An 11,798-nucleotide genomic window follows, 5' to 3' on the forward strand; every position below is an offset into this window, starting at 1 on the left:
ATGCTTATATTGTTAATTGTTTTTTGTAGAGTCGTTTCCGTAGTATAATTTTAATTAGGGAATAGGTTTAAGGAAGACAATTTAGTTTTAATGTAATTTAGTGCTTAAGTATTGTTTATAATGACTGTGTTCTGTGCTATGCCCTTTGTTAAAAAAAAATACAATTACAATTAATGTTTAAAATAAGAAACAATGAACACAGCTAAAACATCGTGCTCTGTCTACAAAAAATATCCTAATATGTGATGATTGATAATAAGCATCGTTTCATTGCACATATTTTACCGATATCGTCATGATCACCCTTCTCAGATTAAATTAGTAAGGATTAGACTAGTTGCTCTTCTTTAGCTCACCTGATGTATATTCAAAATTGGATCCTCCATAAAATACGTAGAAATTAACATTGATTTTCTTTTCAAGCATTGCTCGTAAGGTCATAACGACACCTTCTGTAGTCGCTTGGGCGAATCGCTCGCCCCAGTGCGTTAACCAGCCGGGGTAAAATTCAGAGTTCATAAGGGGCCCCGGCGAAGGTCTGTATCTCTTTAGAGTATCGAATTGTCTCAGAGCTAAAACATTAAGAAAATTTATTAAAATATGGCTCTCCCTTGCTGAACTTTTAGATACCATTGTTATATGTTAGGCATTTTTGAATGCAATTTAAAAGCATTAATAGGCCAACTCAACTTGTTCAGTTTTGTATTGATGTAATTGTGATGTTACATCCTTATTAGTTGTTTGCGGCTGTAGAATTAATTAAATATTTATGAAGTATTTAGAGAGGACTCTAGATACTAATGAACGGCCTGGCGCGGCGTTTCTAATTTATTCGCTGTAATGGAATGTTTTTCTTTGTAAAATCCGGATTGGGAGACTAGGTATTATGAGTTCCATAATTTGCAGCTCCAGATAGGTTTTAATTAACGCCGTATCAATAAATAAATATTTACTTTGTTCTTAAACGAAATATGTTTGGATTTTAAATTTAAAGTGACTATTCCATACTTTTACCACTAATTAGTATGTTAAAAAACTCACGTTGAGGTTCGATTCCAAAATCGATGGTGGCTAACACGTCAGGTATCATACCACCGCGAACTAGTGACGGCCCATCCGTAGTATACAGCAGAGCTTTGTCTTCCACGTGCTCTTGCATCATGTCACGCAATTTCTTCTTGTATACCATATCACTGTCGTAGCTCCCATATTCGTTCTCCACCTTAAAGGTTAAAAACTATATAAATAATTTTGATACGCATATTGATCTAAGCCGTTATCGATCATCACTAATTGCTTTAGTGGAAAAACTCAAAACCATCATTGAAGGAATCCTTTAGTAGACAATACACACTGGATCATGTTAAGCAAAGGGGAAGGCGTAATTAAAATATCGCGGATTCGCCCGCGTGAACGTGACTTAAACCATCTCATAAATTTATAATAAATTTGGTATGGACCAAATTTCGTAAAAATGCGTTTAGTAGATTTTGAGAAAATCTATAACATGCACACAGACAGAAAAGGGGACTTTGTTTCAAAATATGTATAGATTATTGTGACCTACCTGGACCAGAATTATGGGCCCGCCATTACCGTACAACAAAGGCGATACTTTTGAAAAAAGTTTGTCCAGCCATATCTTAGTTTCTTCTATGAAATCTGTAACAGGCGTATACTTATTAAGTTCAGTTTTCATGATTTTACGTATGCCGTAAGAAAGTCAAGTACCTACCTTTATTGGTGGTACGTAGTTTTATGTTTGGGTATTTACCCAACAGCCAGTATGGTAAACCACCCTGAAATTTAATAAAAATAAACTAAGTTTAAAATTTTCTATTTCTACTGCCAAGCAGCAGTGTTTAGTCACTGTTGTGTTCCGCTTTGAAGGGCATTGTACGCAGTGTAACTGGACATAATAAGACTTAACATCTCATGTCTCAGGATAGCGAGCGCAGTGGAATACCAAACAATACTACTACATGTTGGGTGGTGTTTCTTCTGTTTATGGGCGGTCGTATCGCTTACCATCAGTCGAACAAATAATCGTCGTCGAAATAATCGAAAAAACAATAAAAAAATATGTTACATGCAACAAGAGTTTTCACTCGACTTCGCAAATGAATATCTATTTTATCTATTTATCCATAGCATCAAAGAATTCCTAATAGCGAAGGTAGGTACTTCAAAAATATGTGAAACCATAACATAAAGAATCTAGAGAAGGCACCAAAGGCCTTAGGTTAACGTTATAGTCTGATGCAACCCTGATACCGAAGACATGCCTCGGGATTATTAAAATACAAAACTATGTTAAATATAAAATAAACTACATACATTTCATATCCTAAATAATACATTATAATAGCGGTGTGGCAGTACATGCATAGTATGTGCATCGTGTACAGATTCGCCAATCCATTAAAAGATGGCTACTGGTGGAGGAAGAACAATTTCAAAGCATCGCAGAAATAAATAACAAGCCATTTATACTAATTCTAATTAATGATTAATTATAGTTTCAAAATGTCAGTGAATAGGAATTGTGTTATAGAGATAATGGACATCACAGATAGAGACATATTTGGATCTGACGATTGCACATTGGAGCGCTCACGGTTATGACGATGCATTTACATTGTGTAAATGTAACAAATAAGTTCTCAAAATTTATGTTTAATCTATAAATACAGAAATTGTAGTATATCGCAATCTGATAAAGTTAACAATGATCAATAAACTTTTAAATGATTCGTATCTATTGTTGATACAGATATTGATCAACATGAAAGGGAAACATGATCTTATTTTTGCAAAAAATTGATATGCCTTGTTTCCTTAAAAGACTTACTTACATTAACAACACAGACAAAGGGCATTTAAAATAATAATGTTGATTTCCAAGCTCACATCGATTTTTACGAAAGACAAATAAAAAAGCAAATATATTAAGGTCATTAAGACGCTGGTGTTTTAATAAGTTGCAAAGTTTGAGATATTGTGTAAAAACATAATGATAACATTTAAAAACATGTTTCCGCGCTTTCGCTCCTGCACATGAACATAGAGAATATATTAGAAAGAGCTAAGTATTGGCTGCACATTTCTTTGTCTCTTTCTACAGGCTGGTCTACGTCCTTATGGTTAGTCACACATTGCCAACTTACGACCTGTTTAATTTGCGTAACGAAATTTTGTACCAGGATTTAAAAATATCGCCAATATAAAGTTTTAATCTATGACAGAAAATGCACCAGTAAACGATATTATGTATTATGCGACATGCCCCTGGTTTCTACACGAGAGAAACTGTGACAGCGATAAAATTACTTAAATTATACACCAATACATCATTTGAAAGTTAGACATTGTGTTAAAATTGTTTACTTGCATACCAAGTCTCTTTCGGCGCATATGTACGGTCCGACACGTAGTAAAAAATGCAGTCCTTCTTCGGCCGCTATTTGTATAAACTTGACAAGGTCGCGGTCACCCTCGAATTTATATTGTCTCTCTTCTGGTTCATGGTAGCTCCATTCTACGTATCTATTTGTAACAATTAACTTGTTTTAAACACCATCATTGTTTTATATTATAAAGTATAACAAAAAAAACTGTCTTACGAAGCTACTGTGTTCAGCCCAGCTGCTTTAAATTTCCGTAGACGATCGCGCCAATAAACTGAAGGTACTCTAAAGTAATGCAGCGATCCTGAGATTATGTGCAAAGGATTTCCATCCAAAATGAACTGATCTCCAACGATACTTATGTTGTGAGTGTCATGGCTTTTCTGAAAACAACGTAAAATTTTAAATAACAATATCCGTAATGGGGGGATGTTACGAAAATGTTGCTTGTCGTTGTTTTTTGTTATAATATTTATATATTAGTAGCTTAGCTACCAGAATAGCTTACTTCATTAAAAATAATGTAAGTGTGTAGTTATTGTAATCTTAAATTAAACACAATAATTTAAACAATAAGATGGAGGTGTTCCGTCCTCGCAAGGCTCAGTATCTTCAAGAGCCCATTTTTAAAATATGTATTTGTAACATATACTTACTACTTACTATATTTAATGATTTTTTGTATTATACAATAATCAGGGACATCTATAGACAAAAATACTACAAAATTATTTTAAACCACCATTTTTACAACCGATAAGCATACGACTGGCGCGGCGTGCTGCAATCGTATTAATGGCGCTCTAAGTTACTCTAGTGCATTTTATTGGAATTGATTAAAATAATTCAAGGGCTGAAGTAAGGGACGGATCTACCGGAGGAATGAGATCATTTATAAATAAATATAATATCTATATTGATAACAATTAAATAAAAAACTAGAATATTTACTGAGATAACCAAAGTTCTACTGATGAGTTTTACAGCCGTGAGAGAAAGCCTATCTTTTTCTCGTGTCTGAATTCATATCAAGATACCTAGATACATAATTAAAATCAAAACAAATTCATTTTGCCATTTAAACGGCAGTGTTTAAGCTGTATAATGCAATATAACGAACATTGGAACGAAGTGTTACTTTTTAATATAAACAAATTAGTTAAAAATTGGTTACTCCGATTACTAAGCCGTCATACCTAGTATTGATTACTAATGTCCGCGAACATCTGACCAGATGTTGTAATAATTGTGTTCTTATCGCATATGGACTGGTTTCTATGTGAAATGTTAATGTAGTTGTCGCCACTCAATAATTTATACATGTATTTGTGTCATTTATGAATAGTCATTAGAAATTCAGACTCCTTCAGCAAAATATAATTGAAGTAAATTACAGTAATTTTAACGAAATGAAAAGTGTAATATTCTGCCGTCTTAAGAAAAAGAGACGTTTCAACATAAAATTATATGCGGAGAAAAAAAGAGTTCTTACATGTGTGTCTTTTTTATGATTATGAAAAATTTAGACAAGTACGACTTTTTTAGTATGACGGCATTAGTTAGGTAATAAAATCTGTAAAAGGGTAATCACGAAACAAAGAACTAGTAAACATTTTGTTCATAGGTCTCAATTTATAATTATTATTTGACAAGGGAAAATGTTTTAAAATAATGTTACTAATGACGAAGTAAACATCCGTATCGGTATTGTCACTTCATTTTTAGCGGTACGCTTATTCTCAGAAGTTGTAAGTCCATATTTTTTGTACCCCCCTTCCTTTCTGTACTTTTTAATGGTAATGTATTCAATATTTTCTATATTTCGTTTGGGGGCAATGCCTGCCACCGCGCGCCTCCACAAAAAAACCCCTGGGTAAGGTTATACTTATGTTATATGTATTTATATTAAGCGGTAGAATTAGCACAAAATGCAGTATTAAAAATGTGTAAGAATTCTTTTATTTTTATAAAACTATCATAGCGGTCTCTTTCCGTAAAAGGATCCATAGCTACAAAAATTATAAGGCTAAGAAATACGGATAGCTACACCTTTTTTTCATGGGCAAATCCTCTTAGATTGCCGCCTACTAATGGTAAGCACGGTATGTCGGATTTTTATCGAATAAAAACATTTTGGTCACCGTCTGCATCTTGGTCTAGCTCCGAGAGCTTAAGAGGAACACGCCAGAACTCCACCAATACGTCGCTTGAAAGCACTGCACCGGTGGCGGAATAAGAGCTCTTGCTAGTATCCCCAACACCCTTACCCCCATTACAATCTACTGGTAAGTTGTTAAGTAATGTCAATGGTTAAAAATTTACATGTTATCTCGTACATAATTACTAAATAAAATTTTTCATTCGGCCTAATTAATAATTGTGTTTTAATTTTAATTGTAAAGGTTTTCACACATAATAGAAGATAAATTAAACGATTGAACTAAAGCATACATACTTGGACTACGTGGTCAACTGGTGCTGAAAGTTTTTGAATATGATCTTGTCCATTGCTTTGTATAACTGAAGGCTCAAAACTGTCTAAATTTTGTGCTAGTATGAATTGACCATTTTTATTGCACCATACCACCGCCAATATGTAAAATGTCCAAATCAAAAACATTTTGAGCAACCAGTTCCCTTATTAAACCTAGAAAAGGAAAATAAAGGGGTTAATATCATGTAATGGTTAGTTAAAACGTAAAATTTTTATTGATTCATGAATTAATTGCTGTATAGGCACCTTGTAATATAGTAACACCTCACAAAATACTGATGAACTAATTTTATAATAGAGTTGATAAGTGTCCATTAGAATTCTTTACGAAAATTCTAGATCAATTCTAGAGTCAAGATTATCGCCATACTGTTTTTTTTTCCTTAGAAGTACTTTTCATTGGACATCATTACAAGCGTCTAGTAAATATTAATGGATACGTGAGACGGGCACTTGATGAACCTTCCTAATGGGATAATAATTCGATATGGCAATATTAATACTCATTCATCTTATCATAAGCACTTGAATGCAAATATAATAATTTCACATAACAAGTATATATTGGATACCAATTTTGGAGTCGGTGCCGAATTAAAATTGCTAGTTAGCTATATTTGTTGCAGTCCATCTATGAGCTAAATTTCTTTCAAATCAATTAAAAGGAGTAGGTTTGCGTGTACTACAACATACACAGTGAAAGGTGTAATACCAAGCACATGTATGGTGTTTCATCTTTTCATTTCCTCTTTTTTCGAGGCAGGGAGTGTAATACACCCACATTTGACCAGCTATATGTAACAGGGGAAGAATTTGGGTAGTGTACAGTTCACAAATTTGAATATTTCCTTAATAGCTTCCATTTGCTGTGCTGCGGCGATGTGTTTCTCTCCGGTGACGATCTGACTTGCTGACTTTGTACGCTGGCAGCACATTGTTTTCGTATATTCGTTAATGTATTTATCTAGCTTAACTAGCAATTTTAATTAGGCACCGACTTCAAAATTGGTATCCAATATATACTTGTTATGTGAAATTATTTTTTGGTTTTGAGTGGTTTTTGAAGGCGGTTTAATTTTTTGTTAAAATTATTTTTATTTTTTGCATTTTTGTGTTAGTAAAAATAAGACCGTCTCAATGGCATAGTTGTGTTTCGCTCACGATACGACTATCGCGATGAAATGTTACGCCCCTGCCTACCCCTGACACGGGGAAAAGATGTCATGCTATATGTATAAGTATGTGAGAAGTACAGTCAACCAAACTCAATGCAAAAACATAACTAATATATTTGGCTCACAGTACAACTATCGCGCTGTGGTGTAACACCTCTGCCTACCCCTGAAAAGGGGAAAAGGTGTGATGCTAAATATATGTTTGTTTGTAATAAGTGGAGTGAACTAAATCCAAGTCAAAACACAACTAATGTGTTTCGCACGCAATACGACTATCGCGATGAAATTATACGCCTCTGCCTACCCCTGACACGGGGAAAAGGTGTGATGCTATATATATGTATGTAAGAAGTAGATTCAAGCAAACCTAACGCAAAAACACAACTGATATATTTCGATCATACTATAACTATTGCGCTGTGGTGTTAGATCTCTGCCTACCCCTAAAAAGGGGAAAAGGTGTGATGCTATATACATATATGTATGTATGTAAGAAGTAGAGTCAATTAAACCCAACTGATATGTTTCACACACAGTACGACTATCGCGGTGAAATGTTACGCCTCTGCCTACCCCTGACACGGGAAAAGATGTTATGCTATATGTATAAGTATGTGAGAAGTACAGTCAACCAAACTCAATGCAAAACATAACTAAATACGTCACAGGAAAGCTAAATTCGCGATTTCGTTTTCTTGGACGACATAATTATTCTAGTTTTTAATTTTAAAACCAAACTACCGAAGTGATCTTGAAAAAATTTTATGGGACCAATCTGGAGAGAAATTCTTTCGAATAAAAAAGAATTTTCCAAATCGGTTCATAAATGAGCGAGTTCTGAGGTAACAAACAAACAAAAAAAAAATTAAAAAAAAAATTCACGTCGAATTGATAACCTCCTCCTTTTTTTTGAAGTCGGTTAAAAAAGAGATTTCAACAGTATTTTAAAAGATAAATAAATATTAAACAAAAAACCTTTTTGAATTATGTTATATTTTTATAATACTTTTAGTATCGCCTAAAAGACATTATTCTTAAAAATACTTTGAATGTAGGTAAATTAGAAAATATATTTACCCAGATAACTACATCATTTCTTATGATTGATTTTATAGTCAATTAAAAATAGCACGTGAGAAAGTGACTTTCTTACAACGCGTAGATAATTGTGCGTGTAATAGAGAAGATGTAGGATGTAATTATAACATTCTGAATATGCATGGGAATGAGGTGTAGACAGACATACATGTCGATATACTTCATTTGACTTTTTAAAATATTTAATACCTTTTCGTATAATATATTACATTTAATTAAACTCGGTATTTTTATGCTCACAGTTATTAGGAAGAGCGCACGGCCTTCGAAGAACAGCTACATTTTTTCCTTATTGGTAAACAGATACCTACACCCGGTGATATAAGTTACCAATTTGATTTTATTATACAGGGTTATTTTGACATTGAGTTAATAAATGAAACGATATACTCGTCTTTATTTTTGTTAACATTGTGCCAATAATCATCCATGAATAACGTATATTTTCACTAAAAATCTCGTATTTACTTTTCAGCTTTTTTTATAATTTTGTAGTCTGGTGCAAACATGATGTGTAAGTACGTGAGTGTAAGTACTTCTGACAGAGTATGACATTGTTTTGCGATGAATTTTCTTAGAGTAGTAGTAGTAGTGGAATAAGTGTGTGGAACATTAAAATATTTTCTATTAATATTTACTTTGTTTGGAACTTATGCTTTTATTTTAATACCTCTACGATTTGAGTAACTTATTGTAGAGTGTTTCATTTATAGGTAGTAACATAATGTCAAAATGACCCTGTATAAAAAACAATAATATATAATAATATTTATAAAAAAAACGTCTGGTTTTTCTTAATTGTTTTTTTACAATATATGTTACTTAACTTGACTTTGAACTAAATTTAGCAGAAACGTTTAACAAAAGAATTCTTTTAATAGCTCTTTGCGGCATTTAACTCTAGCGATAACAATTTAACTGACTATATTAATATGTTTGGTAGGTGTAAAATATTAAAAGAAACGTATTATATTCTGTCTTGATATGCTCTGTGTATAAATATGCATCAGGTTCGTCTAGGGAAGCATGGAGGTGAGCGAGAGATGACAATGATACTAAAGGCAGGCTGGATGGCAAAGGAATACCATGTACCTACTGATGATAGTATTTCCTATGTAGTAAGCAAGCATGCAACTATAAGCTGAAGTTGGCATTTCGCAACGGCATGGGTGGTTTAGTGTAGAACAGAAAAATGAATTACGTTTTAAATATTTTCCAGAAATAGTATATATATACAGCTCTAGAAATAAATAAACATTCATTCAATTTAATGGTTTATTAATGTGTATTCGATGTTGAACTTCCTGGTGAAATTAATACAGTGTAAACAACTGGGTAAAGGTATAATTTACATACAAAGCGGTTACTGTTTATTTATTCAATTAATTATTTTCTTTAGTACATACAGACATTTCGATACAAGATTTATATACTATCTTATCTCTTTATTTTTAATAGGTACTCACTTTGTGTTTTATGGCCATCTTTGAACACGGAGAACAAAACAAAGTCGTTTACATATTTTCAAACACATACCTACATAGAACAATTCAATTGATGTTCAACGTTTGTACATGTTATTTCGGGAATGAGAATTAGACATAGGAGGTTCGTTTGGTCCAAAAAACATGAAACAAAATGTTAGCCATGTCAAATACTCGGCTTAGTAGATGGAACAGTATGTATGTTATAACTTAATAGGCTATTTTATAATATCGGTCCATTACAGTATACCAAGACGTAATAACTTTTTATATAATACATGAATACACGATGTTATAATATATTATGTCTATTTATATTTTTTTATAGATTTTTTTGGCCAATTATTTAATTGTTAATTAATTTAAAACAAAACAATAGAAGAAAAAAACAAAATACAATAACTTCAAGAAAAAACGCTAAAGGGGCATTACACTATCACCAATTTGCAAACGGACAGAGCTCAGTACGTCCCCGTCTGTTCTTATGGCAATGACCCACGTTGGCTAAATGTTGGACTGGCAGTGAACTGTCTTGACCCCGAGAAACAACTGTGAGACACTAGCGGGTTAGTAGGTAAGTTATTAGATCAGACAAGTACCTGTGGCAGGTAGTTTTAATTCCGAACCGGACCGACGTGGATGTTCTCGGCGACCGCAGCACGACCGCTCACCGCGACTATCCTTCTGATACTCGCCGGTTGATTTCGAACCTGTGATCAAACACGTTTTGAATGCAAACTATTGTGCCGATACGCACAATATCATTAGGTATAAGTTACTATTATCTCTATGAAAATATTACACACTTTTTTCATGATAATTCTTTTATTTTTTGTTTCGATGTTATTAGATAACAAAATGTAGATTGTAGTTATTTACAAAGTTAAATTTTTAATATACCTACTCATGAACTAGTAGTTACACTAGATTTCGTTAGCTGGAACTACAGGAACAAAAAAGTTAGGACTTCTTTATAAAATATATTAGGCAGGTAGGGCACCTAATTTGTCCGTATGACAGTTCTAGGTATGGACGGGCCTTTAAAAAGAGGTTTCCAAAAGGCTTCCTACTAACTTTATTGAACGTCAATAACACTCTGCAAATCTGGGTGCACTTCATTTAATTTTTCCTATAACGAAATTTAAAACGTAATTATTATTTTTTTTATTAAATATGAATAGGGTCATATAGACGTAACACGAGGTAATTTGTGAACTTTGGTAGGTATATAACCAATACAGAGTTGATGAAGTTGTAGAGCTTGTAAAGTTAGGACTTGTGAGTTAGGGCTTGGTGCTACTTGAGATCTAACAACTTTTAACAGGAACATTGTTTTGAGTTTGTGTGACTTGGTAACGTGTACGTGCACTTTATATCGATTTGTTTTCATGAAGTTATCAAAATATGAGCAATATATAAACAAGTATGTTTCATCTACGTAATATTCGAGGTATTCTTAATTATTTATCGGGAGGAAAAACCAGCACGCAAGTAAAATATGCAACAACAACGTTTATTATTAAAATTTAAACAGAAGATAAATATTTTTATACACCGCTAATATTATATTGTTTTGTATATAATCTTTAATTTCCAGTTTAAAAGGATTTTTTATTTTACGAGAAGCAAGTCGCCTCTTTTCTTCAATAATCTTGGAAAATTACAAGAAAGTGTTATTGAACTATTAAAAAATTGTTGTGTCGAAACGAATTTTATTTTTAATCCAGTATTAAATCGCATCGCATAAAAATTGCAAAAATTCTGAGGTTTTAATGTTATTAAGTACTAATATTATAAATACGTATGTATGTGAATGGTTGGTTGTTTGTTAGAAGTAAACGTAGAAACCGCTAAACTAATTTTGATGAAATTTGGCGCAAAAGTTGGTTTGATTAACAAGTAGCAAATGTCGTATACCTGCGCAATAGATAAATGTCTCGCCAGTCTAACGGATAGTACTTTGATACCCAATATCGATCCATCCTAACCAGCAGACGGGATTAGATGCGTCCTCACTGGCATTCAAGGAACGGGAATTACTTAAATATTAATATGATTAACGGATCCCAAATATTTTATCGAAATATTTCGACGACATTGTACCTATATACTATATGAACCTATATACTATGTACTATTT

At 32.9% G+C, this 11,798-nt stretch overlaps 1 protein-coding gene across 1 annotated transcript in view; it reads right to left on the minus strand.

The window, feature by feature from the left end:
- Positions 1-10,587, minus strand: part of LOC115443182 (CAD protein) — a 26,274-nt gene extending 15,687 nt beyond the window's left edge. The window contains exons 1-9 of the mRNA XM_030168487.2: positions 10,563-10,587; positions 10,258-10,368; positions 5,863-6,054; positions 3,624-3,790; positions 3,396-3,546; positions 1,736-1,799; positions 1,568-1,662; positions 1,042-1,222; positions 357-572 (exon numbers count right to left, since the gene is read on the minus strand). Of these exons, the coding sequence (XP_030024347.2) occupies positions 357-572; positions 1,042-1,222; positions 1,568-1,662; positions 1,736-1,799; positions 3,396-3,546; positions 3,624-3,790; positions 5,863-6,027 (1,039 nt within the window). The 5' untranslated portion in view covers positions 6,028-6,054; positions 10,258-10,368; positions 10,563-10,587. The remainder of the gene's footprint in view (positions 1-356; positions 573-1,041; positions 1,223-1,567; positions 1,663-1,735; positions 1,800-3,395; positions 3,547-3,623; positions 3,791-5,862; positions 6,055-10,257; positions 10,369-10,562) is intronic.
- Between the last annotated feature and the right edge of the window lie 1,211 nt (positions 10,588-11,798).

This window comes from Manduca sexta, chromosome 17, assembly GCF_014839805.1.
Source record: "Manduca sexta isolate Smith_Timp_Sample1 chromosome 17, JHU_Msex_v1.0, whole genome shotgun sequence".
Taxonomy (NCBI): domain Eukaryota; kingdom Metazoa; phylum Arthropoda; class Insecta; order Lepidoptera; family Sphingidae; genus Manduca; species Manduca sexta.